The sequence below is a fragment of the Anabas testudineus genome, chromosome 17 (genome assembly GCF_900324465.2).
Source record: "Anabas testudineus chromosome 17, fAnaTes1.2, whole genome shotgun sequence".
In the NCBI taxonomy this organism is placed as follows: Eukaryota; Metazoa; Chordata; class Actinopteri; order Anabantiformes; family Anabantidae; genus Anabas; species Anabas testudineus.
Genome location: NC_046626.1, coordinates 22,634,232 through 22,661,281, shown reverse-complemented (window position 1 = coordinate 22,661,281; position 27,050 = coordinate 22,634,232). Strand labels below are relative to the sequence as shown.

Sequence of the window (27,050 nt, the reverse complement as noted above, 5' to 3'; positions counted from 1 at the left end):
ACTGGGAAAAAGCTTTACACCCTCACCTGATTCTAAAAGCTGCCACCAGTCTGTGAACCAGGAGGAACAGAGAGAAGTGAAAGTACAGATCTAAGAGGAGACAGAGGTTCAGGGAGGAGCTGAGCTGTTACTGAACTAGAGAAGAGAGAGAAACTTGTAGATTCTACAGAGTTTAATACACAAACCAGAAACATTCACTGTACTCAACATGTCGTCACTGCAGTATTTTGGATTTTCTCTACTGGTTCTTTCCATTTTAAATAGTATGTTACGTCATGATGCACAAGAAAGTTTAATTCATCATATGATTTATTCTTTGGATTTTATTTAATATAGAAATAACATTTCTCTTCCTTCAGCTGTCAACTGTGAAGATCTCACTGCAGTCACCGATGAAGAGTTCAGTTTGGAAGGAAACTCTGTTACTCTGATCTACAAATACTCCAAGAAAGCTGCAGCTAATGATTATTTCCTTTGGTATCGACAGTATCCAGGAAAAACACCAGAGTTCCTCATCTCACACTCTGCTACAGGAGCAGTGATAAGTGCAAAAATCTCTGGACTGAAGGTTAAAGTGGAACAAAAACAAATCATGATGAACAACTCCTCTGCTGCAGTGTCTGACTCTGCTGTGTACTACTGTGCTCTGCAGCCCACAGTGACAGGAAACAGCAAAAACCTTTGGAGCAAAGAAACAGAAAACTCCACAACATCCACTAGAGGGACTCACACACTGTTCAGCTCTGATGGTTTTATGAAACAGTTTCATTTCATTTTTGTAGTGATAAAAGTCAGAACATCAGACATAAATAAAGTGCAAATTGAAAAGCAGCATTTAGAAAAATATAATTTAGTTTTTACATCATATCTGTAGAACTGAAAATAGTTTATCGTGAAGTTCACAACAACCATGAAAACAAATGCAAAGTCAGACTGGTTCATCTAATGTGTTTCAACTTACTTTTAATTTACTTTACTAATGACTTTGATGAAACCATTTTGGTAAAAATAATTTGAGTTTCCATTTGTTATTTGACTCAACAGAATATTAAGAAAAACCAACAAATCAAAAGAACCCAAACATATTTGTTGGCACCAATACAAAACATTATAGATAATGTTTCTGAGAACAACCTCCCTGATGTCAACCAGTCTGACTTAATGAGCGCTCACTCCACAGTAATGGTCCTTTGTACCTTTGACACTAACGCACCAGATCCTTATTTCTCCACTCTCAGTGCAGCTCTGATCTGGCTCAGGTCTTACTTATCTGGACAAATCTCCAAGGTAACAGGGCAGGAAGAAGTTTCTAACTCTCACAGCCTCTCAAATGGTGTACAACAGGGATCTGTTCTTGGTCCTCTTTCCTCTTCCATTCATAGTACAGTTTCTCTGCAGGAATCCCTGATGTCAGATACATGTTTTCTGTGTGGTCCAACCAGTCAAAGCAGATGGCCTCCCTAAGCCTGATCTTGCTGGAGGTTGGTTCTTATTAATTGAGGTGAAATTGATCTGGTTCCGAAATAATCTAAGTAAATGTAACGCTGAAAGGTAGAGAAATCTATTTAAGTCACCACCCACTGAAGTCCAAGTCAACCAATGAGATTGTTTGTGTGTCCAGAGCAGAAATGTTGGAGGAACTAAAAGCACAATCAGCTTGATGTTGAGGAGAAGGGCTGTGCAGCAGAGAGGCTGTTTAGTTGCTTCATTCTACTGCAGTGGAAGAACATTGTTCATCTGCTGTCTGTTTGGCTTCAACTCCTCCAAAGACATGTTGCTTTACCTCTTTCTCTGTTTCTCTCACGTCATAGGTGAGTTTTAAATTACTGTAGTCTTATTTAAATAGTCATAACTTGTTTTTCCAACAATCAGTATTTTAATTTGTTGGATTGATTTCATCTAATGCCTAAATTTTCTCTGCTTTTTCAGGACTGATAGCTGGAGACAAAATTACTCCTGTAGAAAATCTTGTCATTAAAAGAGAAGGAGAATCTGTCAGACTCAGCTGTAACTATGAGACAACTTATAATAATATTCTCCTTTACTGGTACAAACATCATTCTGAGCTTCAGGCTCCTCAGTTTATTCTAATGAAAGGAGCCAAAGGATACAATGGTGAATATATCCCTGATAAACGATATGAATCCCAAACATCAGATTCATCAACTGAACTGACCATAAGCAGACTAACCCTGGCAGACACAGCTCTCTACTACTGTGCTCTAGAAACACAGTGATACAAAGAGAAGAAGAGGCTGTACAAAAACCTGAACACAGATATCTGACTACTCTTCAAAGAGGAGGGAAGTGGTATTCAAACCACAGCTTCATATCAGATGGATTCTGCTAATTCCTGTTTCCTCACAGTCACTGTGGTTCCAGCTGCTTATTCAATTCAATTCTCTTCAATTTATTTGTATAGAACTTTTTACAGTTGACATTGTCACAAGCAGCTTCACACAAGCAAAGAACAGAACATGAACAGTGAATGTGTATGAATCATAATAATCAGATGAACAACGGTGGCTAGAAAAACTCCCTGAGAAGGAAGAAACCTTGAGAGGAACCAGACTAAACAGGGAACCCATCCTCATATGGGTGATTACATGCTATGTAGGCAGCAGGCAGTCCAGTAGAACAGTTAATGTCTTTAAGTTAATGTGGAGTCCAGTTAGTTATTGCAGGCAGACCCCAGTCACCACACGCATCCTATAGAGTTCATATGGGGGATCCAAGACACGAGATCTCAACCAGAAGAGGAGGGATAACAGTTAGTAAGGCTAAAAGCTTAGGATCAGGGTTCAAGTGGATTTACCATGATTTAGGAAACAGAAATGGAGCAGGAGTTACTCTGAAAGAGGAGTTTGTTTGAATGTTCTGGAGTCTCAGACAGGGTGTTGACTCTGAAGCTGGAAATTAAAAGTATGATATTCAGTGATGTTAGGATCAGACTTCATAACCTGAGATGACTCAGAAACCAGAGTGAGTTTAAAGATGTTTATTACAGAAAGATATAGAATAATAATGTGAGGAACTCCAGTAGTGTCACAACTGAAGAGGGGCGACTTCTGGTGTGGGTGGTGATCTAAGAGAGGAGACAGAATAAGCCGGGTTGACACTCTTTAGAATATAAATATGTAATATGGAAAGGCGTTGACCTGAGTGAGAGCAGAGAGACGAGGAGATGACGAGATGATGACGACCCCGAAGTGGTGTTGAGGTGAGAGGTTGGACAGTAAGGAGGGAGAGGTGGATTAGTGCAGGTTGGGGAGGTGAAGACAGAGATGGACTCTGATGTTTGCAGATGACAAAAGAATTTAAAATCTAGAGAGGTGGAGGTTTGGTCTGGAAAGAAGAGGAACAGAAAACACTGTTGAAGTGAACGTTTTCCCTCCACTAGAGGGACACATTATCCAGTAGGCGGTGCTCTACTTGTGCACTGTGTTCAACCATTCTGTCAATAAGAACTGCTGCTGTGAAGAGAACAATTCTCCCACTGAATGTTGAACTTCACACACTTTCTCTTGCTGCTTTCAACCTTGTTGTACAGATGGAACATTGGCTGTGGATTATTCTTGCTGCTCTTTGCTTTGGTAAGATGGGAAATAAACCTACTGATTGTTCTCCTTTAATCAATCCTCTTTATTGATCCATCTCTTCCTCTGCATGTTCTGTTCTTCCTCAGAGTGTAAAGGAGAAGACAAAGTGATCCAGACAACAGGAGATGTTACTGCTACTGAAGGAGACGCTGTTACACTCAACTGTATGTTTGAGACCAGTTACCCAAGTCCATATTTGTTCTGGTACAAACAAGACGTCCATGGACCTCCAAAGTACATGACAAAAAGTTTCTCAAACACAGTAGATAAAGCTCCAGAGTTTGACAACATGCTACTGTGCTCTGAGGCCCACAGTGACAGGAAACAGTAAAACTCTGTACAAAAACCTTTGGAGCAATTAAGTACTTAACTTTTTCCACATTTCGTTTTGCTACAGTTTTTTTCCAAAAAGGTTTCAATTAATTTACTCGAAATCTTACAAATAAAACCCCATAATATCAATGTTAAAGACCTTTGCTTGAAATCTTTGCAAATTTATTAAAAATGTAAAAAAATCATGTTTTCACAGTCTTTGCCATGATTTTCAAAATTGAGCTCTTGTTCATTGTGTTTCCACTGATCTTCTTTGTCATGTTTCTACAACTTGTTTGGAGTCCACCTGTGGGAAATTCAGTTGTTTGGATATGATTTAGAAAGACATACACCTGTCTGGATGAGGTCCCACAGTTAACAGTCAGAGCACAAACCAAACCATGGAGTCCAAGAATTTATCTGTAGAAACTGAATTATATCAAGGCACAGAGCTGGAGAAGGGAACTGAAAAGTTCTGCAGCATTAATTGTTCTAATGAGCACAGTACCCTCCATCATACTTACTGCATCATAAGGCGGCAGTATCTCAGGTGGTAGAGCAGTCGTCTATGAACCTCAGGGTGAGTGGTTCAATTCTTGTTTTTTACCTGGTTACTTGTAGTACCTCTGATTTGTACTGTCTGGCAGCATCCAACCACAATTTTCCGTAGGGGATCAATAAAGTATTTATTATTCTCAACCTCTGTAAATGGAAGAACTTTGGACCAATAGTACTCTTCCTAGAGTGGCTGCTAGGCCAAAGTGAATGACTGAAAGAGGGGCATTAGTCAGGGAGTTGACCCATAACTCGATAGTCACTCTGAAAGAGCTCCAGTGTTTCTAGGAGAACAACCCTTTCTGCAGCACTCCACCAATCAGGCCTGTACGGTAGAGTGAACAGATGGAAACCACTCCTCAGTATAAGTTTGATAAAATGCACCTGAAGGACTCTCAGAATATTCTAAGAGAATTCTTTACACTCATGAGACACAGTTGCAATGAAGAGTCTCTGAGAGACTGAGAATTGTTATCTACACATAAACCTGGAAGCTTCCCATAAACGGACCAACTTCCAAAATCAGTCCAGGAACTGTTGTGAAAATTCTCTAACTTGTCTGAGAGAGACTCAGAGACATGAACTCAGTACTGACTTCTAGTGTATAGGTCCTGTTATGTACAAGAAGAAGTGCAGGCGTACAGAGGGGTAACTGCCATACATGGTACAGTGATGTGAAAACACATAGGTAGTGAAGAAAAGAGGGTTTATTGGAATTAGATGAAAGAATAAGACTTGAACTGTGCTTGGTTTGAGTAAAGAGGAGCAGTGAGCTGTATTTAAAGAGACGACTTGAAGGCATTTATTTAGACATTATTCAGCTGTGTCTCAGTATATTGACCTTAATAAACCCAACAACACTGTTTCTGTCTCTTTGTCGGACTTTTATGAAGAACTTCATTTTTGACACTATTAAGAAAAGAATTTGATCAAATTGGCTCAAGAGATAGAAAAACTGACACCACAGAACACAGCAGGTCTCCAAAGATTCTAGGATCCAATGAACTGTAATTCAATTAAAGTCAGTTACCGTGACTCTGGTGTCTGATGGACACTGGGCAGAAATAACATCAATGAGAAAGTGGGGAGATGAAAACCACTGATAATCCAGAAGGACATTAAGGCTCATCTGCCACAAAACACCTAGATAACCCTTCAACCTTTAGGGAGAATGTTCTGTGGACTGATGAATCAAAAGATGAACTGTCTGAACGACAGCGTCTTGTTACATCTGGAATAAACCAAACACAGAACAAGAGCATCACATCTATGGTGGAACATGAGAGGGTCAGTGTGATGTTGTGGGGATGATTTGCTGCTTCAGTGGGACTTTCTCTACCGGAGGGAAACATGAATCCTGTTCTCTACCAGAGAATCCTGAAGGAGAACATCAGGTCATCAGTCGGTGAGATGAAGCTGAAGAACAACTGCAGCTCGACGATGATCATCAGAGGAAGTCGACACGTGAAAGTCTCCAAAGAAATCAAAGTAAAGTTGTGGAGTGACCTGGTCAAAGTCTGGACCTCTAGTTCAGGGGCTGATTACTTTTTCACACTGCTCATTTTGGTCTTGGAGAAATGTTTTGCTTCAAAAACTCCAGTGATCATTTCAAACTTGCGTTTTGTGTTTGCTCAGGTTTAGAGACACAGGAGGAATCAGGAGGGGTCTAATATTTGTTGTCAGCACTGTCTGAGTCTCCTCCTACTGACTGCAGATGTGGCTGGTTGACAGAGAACAGTTTGATTCCAGCTGTGAACATCAGAACAAACAACTAGTTCATCCTCAACATTCAGTTACAGTATTTCACCTCTGTAAAGATGGAAAAACTCGCTGCCATTTTGTTCCTGTTAACTCTCGTAGGTACGTATGGTCTTAATAAGACAACCTGAAATATAACATTTACTAAACTTTACAGATTTAATTTGGATTATTTTAAGTGAAAAATTTAACATTTCAAAGAAACTAGTTTAGACGTCATCACTCATATTTAACTACATTTAAAAATGTGATTTTCATTAAATGATGAATCTGTAACTCTAAATAAAACCTGTTGTTTCTCTCACTAGGTAAAACCTTGGAAGATGATATTACTGCCATCAGAGCTGAGGTGTTTTCATCAGAGGGTCAAAGTGTCACTGTGTCCTGTAAATATTCTGTTAAAGCTCAAAATCTCCAGTGGTATCGACAGGATCCTGGATCAGCTCCTCAGTATCTTCTCCTGATCACTGACACAAAAGAACCTAAAGTGGTTCAAGCAGAACCTCCAAACCCACGACTGACTGCTAAACTGAATGAAGAGGGAAATCGAGTTGATCTGCAGATCTCCTCTGCTGCAGTGTCTGACTCTGCTGTGTACTACTGTGCTCTGCAGCCCACAGTGACAGGAAACAGCAAAACTCTGTACAAAAACCTTTGGAGCAAAGAAACAGAAAACTCCACAACATCCACTAGAGGGACTCACACACTGTTCAACTCTGATGATCCAGACTCTTTGTGTTGGTGATTAAAACAACAAGATATTTAGATATTAGATGTTAATCAACTTAATAAGCCATAAAACCTGCAGTAGATTCCTACATAAAGTTACACCAAAGAAACTCCCAACACTTTTTTCTCTGCTTGTAAGATAAACAGAAACATACAGATGATGTACATGAATCAAATTAGAGGCCATGACTTGCTTTAAAATGTAAAGTAAAGTAGTTGTTTGTTAGTGGTTGTCCATTGGATGTGTTGCTTAGTAACAGTGAAGAACCAGTCCAACTGTGTAATTATTTGTGTTGATGGAGACAAATAACTGATTCAATACAAATATCAGCACGGCTGTGATACCTACAGCACTCAGCCTGCAGACCACAGCTGTGCTGATATACAGTACAACAGCACTCCTGCTCATGTGGTGTTGTTTAATTCACAAAACAGAAGCCAAAGGAAGCCTTTATAAAATAAATATTACTGGACCTAATATGGTGCCTTGTGGTACTCCACCAAAGATAAGTCAGAGTAGAGAGAACTTCTTCTCATGTGTAACAGACCAATCTGTCCTGGAGGTCAGAATAAAACCACTGAAGGGACTGTTCCCAAATGCCAACATGCTGCAGGTGGTCCAGGAGGATGGAAACATCGACTGTGTTACAGACAGCATCTTTTAACACAGTCCTAAACTGTCAACTGTTGATCATTTCTTCTGGTACCAGCAGTATCCAAGAAATCCACTGTGCTGCCACTAGATGGTGGAATAATACCACATATAGTGGCTGTACGGTAAATGTTTTTGAGTTTTGTGCTGTTACGCTTGTCGTAGTTTTGGTTACAGGTCAGTCATGCTAACAGAGTAGTACAATAGTATCTGAGTAAATATCAAATCATAGCTTGATTTCTACAGAACAAATTATTTCTATGTGAGTAAGTACAAATACTGGTTCATATAACTTTATATTGTAAAAACGCTTAGATGTGATAGATGTGAACGCAATGTTGATCTACTTTAGCACGTTAAAGGGGAATTCCATTAGGAATTAGCATCAAGCTAATAAGTTAGTTTTTAGTACATCAGGACAGGATTTTATTTGTATTTCACTGGGAAACGTGTCAAACTTATAAATATTTAAACGTGTCAGTTTTGATGTGGTTGATTTGGTCCAACACCCTCCATCATTTCAAGGACTGATGTTCACATCTTCTATTTATTTCCCATGTTTATCACCATAGACACATGTTACAGAGACCCCCCCACCTTAAATGCTGATCTTCACTCAGTACTGATGATGAACCAGAGTTTGGACACATCCAGTATGAAGTAAAGCTCTCAGTCATTTTAAAGGTTAAAGGTTGTTTCTACCTTCAGACTGGTTCAATCCCTGATGATCCACCACAGTGTGCAGACTTACCTCAGGCTGCTGTGGACCTGGAAGAAAAGAGGAACCAAACCAATGAACACATATTTAAGTGAAACCTACTAAATAAAGTCAAAGTATTAATGAAATAAAGTGGATCCAAAGTTTCACTGTTACATCATTTTAACCAAACCTTGACCTAAAGTGTAAATAAACATGGTTTCTACTGATTATTACGACCCTCTTATTTTAACTGCTTCAACATTGGTGGATCAAATGACCTGGTCCCACCAACTGAAGTCCAAGTCAACCAATGAGATTGTTTGTGTGTCCAGAGCAGAAATGTTGGAGGAACTAAAAGCACAATCAGCTTGATGTTGAGGAGAAGGGCTGTGCAGCAGAGAGGCTGTTTAGTTGCTTCATTCTATTGCAGTGGAAGAACATTGTTCATCTGCTGTCTGTTTGGCTTCAACTCCTCCAAAGACATGTTGCTTTACCTCTTTCTCTGTTTCTCTCACTTTATAGGTGAGTTTCCAACTAATCCGTGTCTCATTGAACAGAATGATGATCTCAGCTCCAGTTGACTTGTTTCTGTCCACAGAGTAACACTGTACAGGGACATTTTCCACTGTCTTCTCCTCTCAGCCTCATGGACAATGTTCATCTAATGGCTTCATTTTCTCCACTTTTTCCAGGACTAATAACTGGAGACAGCATCTCTGCTGATCAACATGAAGTCAGTGGAAGAGAAGGAGAATCTGTCACACTCACATGTACATATAACACATCATCATCTGGTGTTTACCTTTACTGGTACAAACATCATTCTGAGCTTCAGGCTCCTCAGTTTATTCTCTGGAAAGGAGCAAGATCAAACACTGGTGAATATATCCCTGATAAACGATATGAATCCCAAACATCACCTTTAACAACTGAACTGACCATAAGCAGACTAACCCTGGCACATACAGCTCTCTACTACTGTGCTCTAGAAACACAGTGATACAAAGTGGAGAAGAGGCTGTACAAAAACCTGAACACAGAAATCTGACTACTCTTCAAAGAGGAGGGAAGTGGTATTCAAACCACAGCTTCATATCAGATGGATTCTGCTAATTCCTGTTTCCTCACAGTCACTGTGGTTCCAGCTGCTCATGAAACACTGTGGGAGGATTCACATGAGCAGCAAATCCACATCAACCACAAACCAACTGGATGAGGATTCAAACACAGCAGGAAAAGAAGAAGTAAATAAACACATTTGACATCATGTTCATTGGTTAAGAAAACCTTTGGGGAATAGCATGAACTACAAATCCTGTATAACTCTGAACCTGTACTGTGAGACCATCTGACAAAGAAACATTAGAATGCTGGATTTTGAGGTCACATATCACAAGGTGATAACATCTGTAAGAAGCAAATCAAAGAGAATAAAAACCCAGAAGAAGAACAGAAGAGGATGTTTTGATGCTTCAACCAGTAAAATGTGTTGAGGTGTGGTTTTGGTGTTGATAACATCCAGTGATATGAGGAGGAACAGGTTGAGGGAGGAGCAGCTCTGTCAAAGAGCAGAAGACAAAAGAACTCCTACTGTCAGATCCATTCAATATCTAAAGCAGACAGAACACAGATACTGTGTGGAAGATGCTCTCACTGCAGTACTGTGGAATTGTTCCTTTGTTTCTGATCCTACTAAAAGGTAGGTTAAAGTAGTAAGAACAAATGTCTGGAGAGGATCTGTTTGGTAGAAACCACTGGAACAGACAATCAGAGTTGAACATCATCTTTACCAACATTTCTCTTCCTTTAGGCGTCAGCTGTGAACATCTCACTGCAGTCAACCATGAGGAGTTTCTTGACTGGGAGATAATCATCCATGACAAAGACTCAAGAGTGCTGAGTACAGTTGAGATTAAGAGATTTGTCATGTTCTGATCTAACTGTCAGAAGGTTTTGACCTCTGAGGATTGTACATCCAGATAAGTTATGAATGGAGAAAACACAAATCACCAGGTTTCAGTTGGAGATACAACAGAGTGGTGATAGTAATTCAGACTCTTTGAAAGGACCCGGTTCTTGTGGCTCAGTTTTTATTCCAAGAGCCGTTTGAAAGAACGATTCATCTCATTCTTTTCCCTTTTTATTTGTTACGGGTGGAGGTTTCTGGGTTCTATGTGATATAATGTGTACATGTAAAATGTGTAGACCTATCCCCTTAAAACTAAAACACCCATTGTAATAATTATCTTTACATGAGATGCATGTACTTGGTTTAGCAGCACTAAATTACTCAGACGTCCTGTGATCTGTCAGTGAGCTGCATTCTAAACATTACATGTATCCAGGTTCAGGTCTGTGACAGATGAACCCTGTGCATCAGTTTCATTCAAAGAAAGTCCTTCCTGGATGTTTGTGCAGAGCTGGCATCAGGTTCATTAGAGTTTTAAATCACCTGTTAGAACTCAGATCTATTGTTTAGATCTGTAAGAGGGTGACATGTATCCAATGGTAACAAATATTGTACGTTTTCAAAATAAGATATACAGAAGCCTTTATTGTTATGATTCCTCCCTCTGCCCGTCTGTGGGTTTTGTTTTGTTTTGTATTGTCTCTCACCCTCTTGCCACACCCATATATGGACTTCCTCCACTTTCCACTCTCAACTCACCAGACTAATTACAGACTCATTTCACCTGTTACTCCCTCTGTTTTATAAGCACCCATCAGTCGTCAGTTGATTGCTGGTTTGTTGCTCATGCTCTACTCCACTCGTCAGTTTGTTCGTCCGTCAGTTAGTCACACTACTCTGCTTTATTCATGGACTTCGTTTGTTAGTGGTGGGCAAATGAAGCCTCATGAAACACTAAGGCTTTCCTAACAATTGTGTTGAAAAAGGTTCAAAGCTTCAAGGCCCCAGTGACGGTGACGTCTGGTGGTCAACTAGACCCATAGCAACTTCTAAAGGGCACGACTGAAGCTCTGGCATTGTTTCAATCCCATGACACCAATGAAAGTTCAGAAAAGTCTGTGTGGTCATTCAAGTGTTTTGATCATTCATACCAAATACTGATTATATAGTCATTACAATGAAATATGCAGATGCTCTCTCTCATACTCTAAAACACATTCCACATTAACCCAAAGAATCAATGCAAATTATAATATGGGTTAAATGTTGGTTAAGAGTTTATTAGGGTTTATTATCCCTAACAGGATCAGAGATCCTTCCTACTCTGCTAATGATCAGTGTTTGAATTCAGAAACATTGTTTATTTTTATGTGTGTTTTTATAGAAAACCTTTAAAGATAATAGTTTGTCAGTTGATGACTTGTATGGTTGATTTGAAAGGATTATTTACAGAAGCAGAAGCAGTTAGTTGTCTTCACAGGTTTTTATTGAGAAATATTTTTTTTTCGGCTCATGCTCAGTGTGGCAGTGTCAAAATGATCCCAAACTTTAGAACATCTCTTATTAGTGGTACTCACCATGAAATCTGCCAAAATACTCTCACTGTCCAAATCTCTGTCTCCTCACAACCTCATTTGAAGCATAATGAATCATCTTAAATAGCTGGTTTGGCACCAAACACTCAAATCTGTAAAACCTGTCCAGCTGTCACTGGCTCAGAATGCGTTGAAACACCATGAGCCAATGAAACACACTGAAACACTCTGAGCCAATAAAAAGCTTCGAAACATTTTGAAGGAACGAAGCGCGAAACGAAACAGCGATGATGTTCGAAGCTTCGAACGTCATCTGTCACGTGACTCTGGTGTTTCGACACAAGCTCCGATACAGTGATTCGAATCATTGCGTTTCAGGAAGAGTGACACAAGCTCCGAAGCCTCGGTATCATTTACCCATCACTATCGTTTGTGCCGTACTGCTCCACAACTCTGCTTAGTTTGTTTGTTTCTGTCTGTTTTTTCTGTAACATTTATAGAATAAATATTACAAAGCCTAATATGGAGCCTTGTGGTACTCTACCTGTGATAGATCAGAGTAAGAACTCATTATCAGTTTTAACAGGTCAAACAATCAGCAGGTCCAAGATGATGGAATGAGGTTTGGTTCTGGTACAAAAAACAGCAGAGACTGGATGGAAAGTTAGCAGCTACCTGGGGAGAGAGAGACAGAGCAGACAGGGATCTTAAATAGTCCCTGGTCCAGGTGTAATCACTTACCCAGTCACCTGCAGCCAGGGACACAGGCAGGGAGCAGAAATGAACTGAAGGGAAGGTGTAGAAACAAAAGAGGAAAGAGTGAACAGAACAGATTAACGAGGCTTTCAGGGCTGAACCATGACAGACTGAGTTAAAGGCACCAGACAGATTTAAAAGACTGAAAATGATTAAAATAATTCAAATACCTGAAGTTCAGGACTAAAACAAATGCTCTCACTGTCAGGAGAGCGGACTCTGTGCTCTGTCCTGTGATGTTCACAATGTTGAATTTGTCTAAGAACCGAGAACAACCTCTTCATAAATTGTAAAAGAGAAGAAAAGAATAAAAATGAACCGTTTTGGTTTTTGTATTTTAGTTTTTTTATAGAGTTTATGAACACTTTTCATACGCTGAGAGACAAAGACAATAAAGCACAACAAGGACACTGCTCGGCCTTTTTACTTGCAAGGGGAGCCGGCCTGAGATCTAAGCATCATAAATGCTTCACCCAGGAATTTCCACCTCCGACTCCGTCCGTCTCCCCTTTGTACAAGCTTTTTATTAAGGATGAGACACACCCTGAAGTTACAGATGTGGGTGTATGCTATGGTTACATGATGAATATAGGATGATCATATTGCAAGAAAAAGAACTCCATATAAAGATAAAACACTTGTAAGAAGAAAAGAAAACTCCATACAAGGATAAAACATTGGTTATAGGCGTATAGCAACAAGAACTGTTCAACTCCAAGGATGCTGACCTTTCCTTGACCTTTCCTGTTTCCTGTCTGTGTGCAAAGTGCAGCCTCAGCACAGTACAACATATTCTTGTTGCTTACAGGATTAAACATCAAACACATGTATCCTTCATAATGACAATAAGTAACAAATTAGACCTATAAATGACATAACATCTTAATAAGAAAATTATAAATCAGTGAGTAAATCCTTTTTACACTTTTAACCTCCTCTGTATTTTCAACATGTTGTAATTTGATGTGGTGTACCACAGGGGTCAGTCCTGGGTGTTCTTAAGTACAAATGTTCAGTCACCACGTCACTTCAGATTATTTGGGAACAAACTAAATCCAATAACAGTTGGTTTATGACACATGAAGTGCTGGTGACAAAGACCCTTATTAAATCAAGGGAGTCAAAACCTGGGGAGAAAACTTTACACATCTACTAAATGTTGCCACCAGTCTGTGAACCAGGAGAAGTGAAACTACAGATCTAAGAGGAGACAGAGGTTCAGGGAGGAGCTGAGCTGTTACTGAACTATAGAAGAGAGAGAAACTTGTAGATTCTACCGAGTTTAATACACAAACCAAACCAAACCAAACATTCACTGTACTCAACATGATGTCATCAAAGTATTTTGTACTTCTACTACTGTTATTATTCATTCTAAAAGGTTTGTAAGATTCTTAAAACATGTCTCAATGTTCATGTTCACATGTGAATTCTTTAAATTGGGACTTTTCAACATGTTATAACTGAGTTTTCTTTTTCTTTAGGTGTCAGCTGTCAAGGACTCACTGCAGCCAAGGTTGAAGAGTTCAGTGTAGAAGGCAGCTCTGTTACTCTGTCCTGCAAATACTCCAAAGGTGCTGCTGATTATTTCTTCTGGATGTTAAAGTGAGTGAGGATAAAACCCTCATGGATCTTCAGATCTCCTCTGCTGCAGTGTCTGACTCTGCTGTGTACTACTGTGCTGTGAGGCCCACAGTGACAGCAAAGCCACAGTCTCTGTACAAAAACACCAGCTGACACACTGACGAGCTGCTGGAAGCCTTTTTTCCACCTGTTGAAGTGAACGTTTTCCCTCCACTAGAGGGACACATTATCCAGTAGGCGGTGCTCTACTTGTGCACTGTGTTCAACCATTCTGTCAATAAGAACTGCTGCTGTGAAGAGAACAATTCTCCCACTGAATGTTGAACATCACACACTTTCTCCTGGTGCTTTCAACCTTGTTGTACAGATGGAACATTGGCTGTGGATTATTCTTGCTGCTCTTTGCTTTGGTAAGATGGGAAATAAACCTACTGATTGTTCTCCTTTAATCAATCCTCTTTATTGATCCATCTCTTCCTCTGCATGTTCTGTTCTTCCTCAGAGTGTAAAGGAGAAGACAAAGTGATCCAGACAACAGGAGATGTTACTGCTACTGAAGGAGACGCTGTTATACTCAACTGTATGTTTGAGACCAGTTCAACAGGTCCCACTTTATTCTGGTACAAACAAGAAGCAAATGGTTTCCCAAAGTACATGCTGAGATGTTTGTCAAACACAGTAGATAAAGCTTCTGAGCTTGACAGCAACAGATTTGATGCTGCAATCAAAGGCAAATCAGTTCCTCTGAAGATCCAGAAGCTTCACGTGTCTGACTCTGCTGTGTACTACTGTGCTCTGAGGCCCACAGTGACAGGAAACAGCAAAACTCTGTACAAAAACCTTTGGAGCAAAGAAACAGAAAACTCCACAACATCCACTAGAGGGACTCACATACTGTTCAACTTCAGTTACCAAGATCTTGTCTCTTGTCATGAAGTCTAGTTCTGTCTCAGCTGACTTGTTTCTGTCCACAGAGAAACATTTTCTCCTGTGTTTTTTCTAATTTCTTCATTTTCAGAGAAGATTTGACAAAGTCTCAAACATGATGTGATGGCTGCACTCGCTGCCACACAAGTGAACTGTGGGTAACCTCAGGTATTGGTTTAGATTCATGTACTTTAACCACCATATTCAAGTTTATACATTTAGAATGTAAAGAAAGAAAACAGTCACAGTTTATTTAATATACTTTATACATTGCCAGTTTCTATTTGTAGAGCGCACATTTAGTTATCTTCTGTACTCTCATACTTATGTTTAACCATTCTTACCTACGTTATTTTACATTTTTTTGAGTTACCAGTGCTGAGGTAGCCGAAGCCAGTTACTGTTGCTGCTGCTACTGGTGGTCTTGCGGCCCTGAATACAGACCTGTTTTATACAGGAAGAGGTTCATTAGACTGTACCATAGCCTACTACCTGTGAGGGGGGATTTAGGTTGGCATGTTGTGTTCTATGTTAATCATATTCCTTCGTGGAGGGAGTTATTTTCTATTAATTGTTTAATTATCTCAGACCGAGATGAAAAGACCGTGATGTTGAACTGTTTTGAAGTTTTGTTAGTAGTATTTGTTTGTAGTTACCCCCTGTGTGTCAAATGGTCTGATCGGACATTATAGATGTTCCCTGGTGTGTTCCTTTAGGTAGGTCAGTTGGTTTTGTTAGTTTATTCAGTTGAAGTTGCGTTTGTCTAGTCTACTTTGTTGAGTTTAGTCTCTTCTGTTGACCTCTTTTATGGGCCCTAAGAGTTCTTAAATATGTTGTGTAATTTTTCTTTCACATTAAAAATAAATAAATAAACCCATTTTGTGACAGTCCACCTGAGTTTCCTCTTGCCTGCCTGCTTGGTCCTTCAGACATGAAGAAAAAACTGAAAAACTTTTTAAAACGACTTAGTGAACAGGTGACTCAGTCGTCTACACAGTTTTATCTCAGTGTTAACTAAACCCTGTTCACTTCAAAGCCTCTAATTTACATCAGACAACTGATAATTATGTTCACCTTTACTAGTACAAACATCATTCTGACCTTCAGGCTCCTCAGTTTATTCTACACAAAGGAGCAAAATCATGGAGTGATCATGAATATATCACTGAACGAAATCCCAAACATCAGATTCATCAACTGAACTGACCACAAGTTAACAAGTTGAAGACTTGGACCAGTTGGAGTTCAGTTATTTCAGCAGGATACTGGTGTACCACTAGGTAGAGCTTCATGTACCACCAGTAGTAGGAGAACCACAGTTTGGGAACCACTGAGTTAAGATTTTAAAAACACAATGAACTGACTCAAAACCTTTAAACATAAAAATAAGTGAAACTAACTGTTTAGATGTTTCAGGGATTTTTTAATCATTTATAATGTTCCCTATAGACTGGATGTTGATGATGCCAAACTTTTGATGATCAGCATCTCAGTGTTATCTGAATATAAAAGCAGAAAATGATGTGACTTCCAATTTTACAGGCAGGCAGGTGAGATTCTAATTTTGTAATTTCAGAAGGGTCATCAGCCTTTACAGCAACGTACAGCTGCACATCATCCACATAACAGTGGAACTGAATTTTATGACCGTGTGTAGTTTGGCCAACATGTAAAATATAAAGAGAGAAGAGAGGAGGAGGGCCGAAAACCGAGCCCTGGGGTACTCCACATTTAACATCAGAAAATATCAACATCCTGAATTGTTTATACACAATAACAAGATTTTGCTGATGAACAAAAGTTGGAAATTGACCTGTTGTTTCTGATCACACATGGATCTGGATACTTGTTATTGTTCAGTAACAGTACACTTTACAACAAGGGATTATTAATAATTAGGATGTTGTGTGCTAGAGAACAAAGAACAGTCTTAAAAGTGTTGAGTCACTTAGAGTCAAGGAAATTGGTAGAAAAGCTCACTTTTAATTGTTAGAAATTAATATGTAAAATAAAGTTGGAAGATTTTAATTCCTGATTTACATCAGTTAAATTATTTTGTACGTTTTTCCTGGACAGCTTCAGTGTTGATAGTTCAAAAACAGCAAAAGGTTTTTATCTGCTTATGAAGAAATGATCAAACACCGAAAGCAAACGGACATAAAACTTTCCGACCACCAGTTGATTCTAAATGCTGCCACCAGTCTGAGAACCAGGAGGAAGAGGAACAGAGAGAAGTGAAACTACAGATCTAAGAGGAGACAGAGGTTCAGGGAGGAGCTGAGCTGTTACTGAACTATAGAAGAGAGAGAAACTTGTAGATTCTACAGAGTTTAACACACAAACCAGAAACATTCACTGTACTCAACATGTCGTCACTGCAGTATTTTGGATTTTCTCTACTGTTTCTTTCCAATTTAAATGGTATGTTACGTCATGATGCACAAAAAAGTTTAATTCATGTAACATGTGCTTTGGTTTTTGTTATTTTTATATGGATTTCTAAATCAAGAAATAACTACCTTTCTATCTACTTGTAGGTGTCAGCTGTGAAGATCTCACAACAGTCAACCATGAAGAGTTCAGTTCAGAAGGAAACTCTGTTACTCTGTCCTACAAATACTCCAAGAAAGCAGCTGGTAGTGATTATTTCTTCTGGTATCGACAATATCCAGGAAAACCACCAGAGTTCTTACTGTCTCACACAGGAACAGGAACAAAACTACAAAATCTAGTTCCTACAATGTCTTTTAATGTGAGCAAGGAGAACACTGGAATGGATCTGCAGATCTCCTCTGCTGCAGTGTCTGACTCTGCTGTGTACTACTGTGCTCTGCAGCCCACAGTGGCAGGAAACAGCAAAACTCTGTACAAAAACCTTTGGAGCAAAGAAACAGAAAACTCCACAACATCCACTAGAGGGACTCACACACTGTTCAACTGTTCAGTTTCACACAATCGTTCTTAATTTAAGAATGAATTAATTTTCTCATTTAATTTCTTAAATGAGAATGTATGCAAAGGTTATGATAAAATACTGGAACCTATTAAACCTAAAGCCAACAAAGAGCAATAGAAGTAGGTAGATTTCAGCTTAAGGAAAAGAGAGAACAAGTGTCTATGAGTCATCTTTTATATCCAGGAAGGTCAGGTGAACCTCATCAGGTGACTAACCTCCTGTATCAGGCAACTATATCTTGTTAGTACAGGACAACCTCCACTGTTCACACTGTTCAACTCTGATGATTTGATGATGAAACTGTGTCGATTCTTTAAAAGTTAGTTAGTTTAGTTCGTAAAAGAACATCAGTCAACAAAATACAGAGATGGAGATGGCTCAGGTGACTCTGAACCATTACTCAGTTATTATGGTAGAGATTAGTTGGCTGGGGGACCAGACTCCTCTCTTATGTCCTCTCCAATTGCAGTGTAAGAATAAGTATGTGAACCATGTCATTTGTCATAAAATGTGATCTGATCTTCATCTAAGTCAAGAGTATTAATTAATTTAATGTGCCTAAATAATAACACAAAACATTCTGATACTTCATGTCTTTATTGAGAAGAACCATAAAATCCATAAAGTGTTTATGTAAAAAGTATGTCTGAACCCTTTCAAAAAACTAACTGGAGTCAGGTATTAACATACCTGGAGGCGTATTAAGAAAATCTGTTTTTAATAGATGTGAAGTAGAGCTACTTTGACTGACAAGAAACACTCTAACTTATGTGCCATGCCTCACCAAAAGGAGCTTTCAGAGGATCCACAATCAAGAATTGATAATTTACATAAATCTGGAAAGGGTTACAAAGTGATGTCAAAAACATTAGAAATTCACCAATCTACAGTTAAACAATCTACAAATGGAGACACTTTGGGACTGTGGCTACTCTACCAAGAAGTGGGCGATGAGTCAAAATGACCCCAAGAGAACAACAAACTCTCATCAATGAGATAAAGACCAGACCCTAAGTGACAGTCAAAGATTTGAAGGCATCATTGGAACTGGCTAACATCTGTGTTCATGAGTCTACAGTAGGTAAAACATTGAACAATCTGTGTCTATGGCAGGACACCACGTAGGAAGCTGCTGTTTACTAGAAAGAACATTACTGAACGTCTGAAGTTTAACAAAGAGCACATTGACACACCACAGCAGTATTGGTCAAACTAGACTGATGAAACACAGATTGAACTATTTGGAAGGAACACACAGCACTACATCTGGTGTAAGAAGTCACTGCATATAACCATGAAAACATCTTCCCAACTGTAAAGTATGGTGGAGGAAACATCATGATTTGCACCTGCTTTGCTGCATCAGGACCTGGACAGCTTGCAGTGATTGAGAGGAAGATGAATTCCCAAGTGTATCAAAAGGTTCTTCAGCATAATGTGAGAATGTCTGTACATCATCTGAAACTCTGTAGAAGTTGAGTGACGCTACAGGACAATGACCCAAAACACACAGCAGAACGACTTCAGAAAAACAAAATCCACCTTTTGGAGTGGACAAGTCAGAGCCCAGACCTCAACCCAACAGAGATGCTGTGGAACGACTTGAAGAGAGAGCCACACATGAGACGTCCAAAGAATATGACAGAGCTAAAGTAGTTCTGCAGGAAGAATGGACTAAACTTCCTCCTGAAGGTCTGATCCACAGCTACAGGAAGAACCTGGATGAGGTTTTTGCTGCCAAGGGGTCATCCAGTTATTGATTTCAAGAGTTCACATACTTTTTCTTCTAGCACTAGGTTTCTGTGGTTGTTCTCAATAATCAATTGATGTGATTAATACAGAAAACTTGATCTATCTGCAGCTTTCGACACTGAATGACCAGATCCTTCTTTCTGCACTCTCTAATTTCTGCTTCACTGGTAAAGCTCTGACCTGACTCAGGTCCTACTTATCTGGAAGAAATGTTCTGTATATAAGAAGCTGTAGGAAGCCTTTATAAAATAAATATTACTGGACCTAATATGGTGCCTTGTGGTACTCCACCCAAGATAAGTCAGAGTAAGACAACTTCTTTTCATATGTAACAAACCAATCTGTCCTAGAGGTCAGAATCAAACCACTGAAGGGACTGTTCCCAAATGCCAACATGCTGCAGGTGGTCCAGGAGGATGGAAACATCGACTGTGTTACAGACAGCATCTTTTAACACAGTTCTAAACTGTCAACTGTTGATCATTTCTTCTGGTACCAGCAATATCCAAGAAATCCACTGTGCTGCCACTAGATGGTGGAATAATACCACATATCGTGGCTGTTTGGTAAATGTTTTTGAGTTTTGTTCTGTTACGCTTGTCGTAGTTTTGGTCACAGGTCAGTCATGCTAACAGAGTAGAACAATAGTATCTGAGTAAATATCAAATCATATCTTGATTTCCACAGAGCAAAAGAAATTGTCTGTAAGTACAAATACTGGTTCATATAACTTTACATTGTAAAAGTGTAACCTTAAACTAAAGTGTTAATAAACATGGTTTCTACTGATTATTACGACCCTCTTATTTTAACTGCTTCAACATTGGTGGATCAAATGACCTGGTCCCACCCACTGAAGTCCAAGTCAACCAATGAGATTGTTTGTGTGTCCAGAGCAGAAATGTTGGAGGAACTAAAAGCACAATCAGCTTGATGTTGAGGAGAAGGGCTGTGCAGCAGAGAGGCTGTTTAGTTGCTTCATTCTACTGCAGTGGAAGAACATTGTTCATCTGCTGTTGATGATGATAATAATAATAATAATAAATTTATTTATAGAGCACTTTTCTAAACATATGTTACAAAGTGCTAAAAATTTAGGATTATGACAGTGAGCAGTGATCAGGTCTGAGAAGTATTTAGCGCTGTCATTCTTTACCGTCGTATTGTAGTGGAGTAATGCTTCTTTCATAGTTTCATAATGCACTTGAAGTCCAGTTTTGGTGTCTTTACGAGACACTTTTGCAGTTTTTAAGGGAGCAGCAGCCTCTAGCGCAGAGGCACAAATATTATTGATAAGGCGGACGATATCAGAATCATAGAAAAGGTGCTAGTGAACTTTGCTGCTGACTGGCTGTTAAATAGACGGCGTTTAACTGTGAATTTCTGAGGTACAGTGATTGGATGAAGACAAGTATCAAATAAAACGCATTTATGATCAGAGATGGAGTCCTTTAACTCAATGGAATTTAGAGTCAAACCTAAAGTGAATATCAAGTCAAGGGTGTGGCCCTGGTTATGGGTCGGACTTTTGACATGTTGAACCAGGTTGAAAGATTCAGTAAGACTGATAAAATCATTTGCTAGAGTATTAGTATTATTGTCAATATGAAGGTTAAAGTCACCAGCGATAATGACCTTATCATACCTCACAACAATGTCAGCAACAAACTGGGAAAATTCTGACAAAAAGTTACCATTAGCTTTTGGTGGGCGGTAGATGACCGTACAACATACAGGAACAGAGCAGTGGATAAGAAACGACAGAGCTTCAAAGCTGTGAACCTGTTTAAGTGATAGCATTGAGCATTTGAATTGATTTTTAAAGACCACAGCGACACCACCACCCCGACCACTTAATCTAGGGGAGGTGAAATAAATGAAATTAGGGGGACAGAGCTCCTGCAACTGGATAGATTCACCTATCCTCAGCCAGGTTTCATTTAAGAAAAAGAAGTCTAAATTCTGAGAGAGGATAAAGTCATTTAAGAGAGATGTTTTGTTAGAGAGGGATCTAACATTTAGAAGACCAAGTCTTGTAGTAGGAGAACTAATATTAGTAGTGTGGTTGGTCAGAGGCCTAACAAGATTAGAATAGTTTCTTTGTGCTGCTCTGTGACCTGTTTGCTGTCTGCCATTGATAATAACTGGAATAATATTGACACTGATTGGACCTTTGAGGGAGCTGGTGAAATGCCTCACTAATGAGGAGTAACACCTGCTCCCCCCTTGATGATAACCTGTGACAGGTGTGTTGTCCTGAGGTGGTACAGAGTGGACCATACAGCTAGAGGAGAGAGAACTTAGGTTAGTGGGGATCACAGAACAGAGAGAGGAGGTGAGGGGAGCAGATCCCTGAGGTGAAGGTAGGAGATGAGGATCTCCAGGTGGTAAAAGGAGGGACCGTCAGTCATGAGGAGTACACTGAATGGCGTGCTGTATATTAGCAGCGAGCATGCGGCTGCCATGACGGCTGGGATGCAAACCATCATTCCTGAAAAATGAGGGTCTATCCCAGAAGAGGTTAAAGTTGTCAATAAATCCAAGATGCTGAGACTTGCAGGCAGACTGGAGCCAGGTATGAAGACTAAGGATTCTGCTGAAACGTCCTATACCTCTGCCTAGAGTGGGAATGGGGCCAGAAACAAAGACAGACTTGCTAAAAAGCTAAAAAGGGCATTAAAGTCCTTCTTAGTCAGTTCAGAGTGCTGGCGAGTGGTGTCACATGATCCCACGTGGACGATGACCCGGACAATGGAAGACGGAAGTGAGTCTAACAGACTCGGGAGTTTATCCAGAATTACCGGGACTGTGGCACCAGGGAAGCAGTGAGTAGCTGCATTGAAGAACCGGATGTGTCTGGTTATGGAGTCTCCAACAATTAAAGTGGTCGGAGAGAAGAGGGGCTGAGGAGAGCGTTCCGAGCTGAGACCACTGGAGTTGTGTCCATGTTCAGAGCGCACGCCGTGCACCTGAGACGAGCGCCGAGCTGTAGCCGCGGCTACAGACACGGGAGAGGGGGGGGCGAAGAGGAGCAGCCGGCTCCACCGACTCAGAGCTCGGGAGTCCTGAGCGTCTGAGCACGGCCTCCTTCAGGATCCTCCGGCGTGCAGACCTTGTCAAAGTCCGCGAGCGTTGCGCCAGCCGAGTGCTGGTGGCGTTCCGGGCCGGGCAGTCGTTACAGTCGGCGGGCGTCAATGCTGGTTGGAGATCGGGAGCCGGGGCCGAAACTCCGTCAGCTGGGTGGTTCGGGGCGTCGGAGGTCAAGGCCGCGTAGCGGTTGGAAATGTTTATCTGGAGACGTGAAGGCTCCTGGTCCTGGTTCTTCTTCCCAAGCGTCACAACTTCGGCCCACGACGGCTGATGGTTCGGAGTCGAGCAGAGGGAAGGCCGCGGACAGCTGGAGGGATCCCACGGAGCCGTATCCTGGAGGGCCGTGGTGAGTGAGAAAATCCGCTTGGACTGCTCCGAGGCCACATCGACGACGCTGGTCAACAAGGACTCCTTCTGTCGAAGTTCATCAGACGGATGTCTTCCTTCAGGTCAGCGATCTTCTTGTAGGCTCTCAGAAGCAGCACGTTGTCCTCTCTGGGCGAAGTTGGTGCTGGAACAGCGGCCGCCATGTTGAGCTCAGACAAGAGAAATGTTTGTTATTGTTAAATAACCACGAAAAAGTGTAAAATAACTAGTTAGAAACACCGTTTAAAGGTAGATCAAGTTTATATGGATATATGAGAAAGTGAGAAATACAACGAGAGTAGTACAAAGAGATTAACAAAGTTTAGAGCAGAGGAGTTAGGAACCCAAATGACAAACCTTTTAATATGCTACAACTTAGAAGAGTTCACATTCTAAGGTCAAAACCTTTTAGAGTCCCTGTTGAGCAGCACTAGATAATAGTGAAGAGGAATCACTGTCCAATGGTTGTCAATGGTTAAGGGTAACTGATCAAACTTGTGAGGCAGACCGATGACCAGCGTCTCAGTGTTATCTGAATTTAAGACCAGAAAATTAAGTGACTTCCAATTTGCCTATGTAGGAAGGGAAGATTCTAATTTTGTAATTTCAGAAGGGTCATCAGCCTTTACAGGGACGTACAGCTGCACATCATCCACATAACAGTGGGACTGAATTTCATGACCGTGTGTAGTTTGGCCAATATGTAAAATATAAAGAGAGAAGAGAGGAGGGCGGAAAACCGAGTCCTGGGGTACTCCAAATTTAACATCAGAAAATATCAACATGCTGAATTGTTTATACACAATAACAAGATTTTGCTGATGAACAAAAGTTGGAAATTGACCTGTTGTTTCTAATCACACATGGATCTGGATACTTGTTATTGTTCAGTAACGGTACACTTGGGGAAGTAGGAAAAGTCCAACCTTATAACAAGGGATTATTAATAATTAGGATGTTGTGTGCAAAAGAACAAAGAACAGTCTAAAAAGTGTTGAGTCACTTGAATTGAAGGAAATTGGTAGAAAAACTCACTTTTAATTTTAGAAATTAAAATGTAAAATAAAATAGGAAGATTTTAATTCTTGATTTACATCAGTTAAATTATTTTGTAAATTTTTCCTGGACAGCTTCAGTGTTGATGGTTCAAAATCAGCAAAAGGTTTTTATCTGCTTATGAAGAAATGATCAAACACCAAAAGCAAACAGACATAAAACCTTCCGACCACCAGTTGATTCTAAATGCTGCCACCAGTCTGAGAACATGGAGGAAGAGGAACAGAGAGAAGTGAAAGTACAGATCTAAGAGGAGACAGAGGTTCAGGGAGGAGCTGAGCTGTTACTGAACTAGAGAAGAGAGAGAAACTTGTAGATTCTACAGAGTTTAATACACAAACCAGAAACATTCACTGTACTCAACATGCTGGGCTTGGTGTGTTATGTACAAACTCTGCTGTTATTATCTGTTCTAAAAGGTACGTTAGATACATACAAAGTATATTTCAGTGTTATATGAATATATAGATCTATGAATATGAACTGATCTTTCAATGTTTTTAGGTGTCAGCTGTGAAGATCTAACTCCAGTAAAGAGAGAAGAGTTCAGTTTAGAGGGAAACTCTGTTACTCTGATCTACACATTCTCCAAAAAAGCAGCTGCTGCTGATGAGTTTTACTGGTATCGACAACATCCAGGAAAAACACCAGAGTTCCTCATTTACATTTCAGGACTAAATATTACAAGAACAGGAGATTCTTTAAAGTCAGACCCAAGATTCTCTGCTAAACTGTCTGGAGAAATAAATGTGGATCTGCAGATCTCCTCTGCTGCAGTGTCTGACTTTGCTGTGTACTACTGTGCTCTGCAGCCCACAGTGACAGGAAACAGTAAAACTCTGTACAAAAACCTTTGGAGCAAAGAAACAGAAAACTCCACAACATCCACTAGAGGGACTCACACACTGTTCAGCTCTGATGGTTTGTGACGATCAGTCTTCTCAGTGTAAAGAGAGAATCCACACAACGTTTACCATAAAACACTGGAACTTGTTCAATCTTAATCCAATGAAAAGCAAAACCAAACACCAAAACAGCTTCAGAACATGATGCTGCCACCACTATACTTAACAGTAGGTACAGTGTTCCTGGGTTTGACTCCCTCCCCTTTACTCCTCCAAACATACCTCATACAGGTCAATCTTTGTCTCATCTGACTCTTAAACTTAAACTGCTCCAGAAGTTTTGATAAATAGTTTTTAGTCCATTCCATCAAGGTTGAAGGTGTTGATTTAGGAGGAAGGACTTTGTTTGACAGCAGCCTTTCAGTCCATGGTGACGGAACATTTGCTTGAATGTAGAAAGTGATACTAGTATTTCTGCAGATTCCAATTCATGGCAGACCTGCGTCACGGTGGTTCCTGGGTCAGACCTGACCACCCGAGCCAATGTAAAGAGTCTTTTTCTAGTTGTGGCTCTTTCTCCCTGTAACTTGTATTTCTGCAATAGTTTCAACTACATACTGATGCCTGTTTGTAAAAGTGTCTCCAGCTGTAAAGGATCCTACTATCAACTGAAATCTGTCCTGATCTTTACTATTTTAATGAATTCTACTGTTTGTTTATACAGCTTCAGGTGTGACAGGTTCAGAGAAACTTCAACAACCTGACAGGAGAAAGAACGTACAATGAAATTCAGCTCCTCAGTTCTTCCTGACTAATTTGAATTTCTGTCTAACCAGTCCCAACCCTAGTCTTTGGACTCATACTAGTGTTGGTTATTTAAGTAGTAATTCTGTCAGAATCTTCTGGCAACCAGTAAGAACTGACCATCTAGAAACCAGGGAAAAGCTGCCAAGACATGTTCTTCACCCACATTCCCCTTATGGTCACAAACCAGCACTTTTATTAAAATAATAAAAACAGTTCTATCTTGGTTCCAGAGGAGATTCAGTTTCCTTCTAGTGACTGGACTTTGTCTAACAGTGATGTTAAGAAGAGAAACTGGACATTCAGCAAGACCAAGCTGCTCTGGATGCAGCAGGTCAGATACAGCAACACTCAGCACAACACACCAAGAAAGAACCATCTTAGAGTCGATTAGTGACCACTAACGCTAACCCAACAACTCCACTGCTTCTATTTTTACAGAGCTTAACCAAGTTATTCAATGTCTAAACCAAACCCAGTTGTCTTTGTGTCTGATTTCTCCCAGATCCTTTTATTTGTACAATTGTCGTCCACTACTTAAGATAATTTAAGGTGAAAATAAGTATTAGACCAGCCGCCACCTTGGTGCTCGATTTTAAAAATGGATCATATCAACAAACACCTACCTCCATATGTGGGAGGTCTAACAACAAGTGGTGACCTTGGTCTGATGATTTGGGACAAATACCCTGAATGTTTTTTTTTTTTTTCTAACATCACAGAAACATGATTTATATGATGGTGACTAGAGCATTAGTTTCACTTCCACAGATGAAGGAAGAGGAAGTGAAACTACAGATCTAAGAGGAGACAGAGGTTCAGGGAGGAGCTGAGCTGTTACTGAACTAGAGAAGAGAGAGAAACTCCTAGATTCAGTGGAGTTCAGCACACAAACCATTTCTTTTAATCATCATGCTGTCATTGGACTGTGCTTTGGTTTCTCTACTGCTTCTCTTCACTCTAACAGGTCTGTTAGGTAGAAAATAAGTTTTATTAACCAACATCTGCACTGGTCACTGAGTCTTTTCTCATCTTTTAAATGGCTTTGTCTTTCAGGTGTCAGCTGTGAAGATCTCACTCCTGTTAACAGTGAACAGTTCACTATTGAAGGAAACTCTGTTACTCTGATCTACAATTATTTAAAACTACAAACTAATGATTATTT

General features: G+C 40.0%; 1 gene segment (V, D, J or C); it reads left to right on the top strand.

Annotated features, from left to right (window-relative positions):
• Positions 1-6,223: 6,223 nt before the first annotated feature.
• Positions 6,224-7,618, top strand: LOC113163867. The segment is given in 3 exon segments: positions 6,224-6,326; positions 6,533-6,833; positions 7,522-7,618. Coding segments are annotated over 3 exon segments (441 nt in total).
• The last annotated feature ends 19,432 nt before the right edge of the window (positions 7,619-27,050 follow it).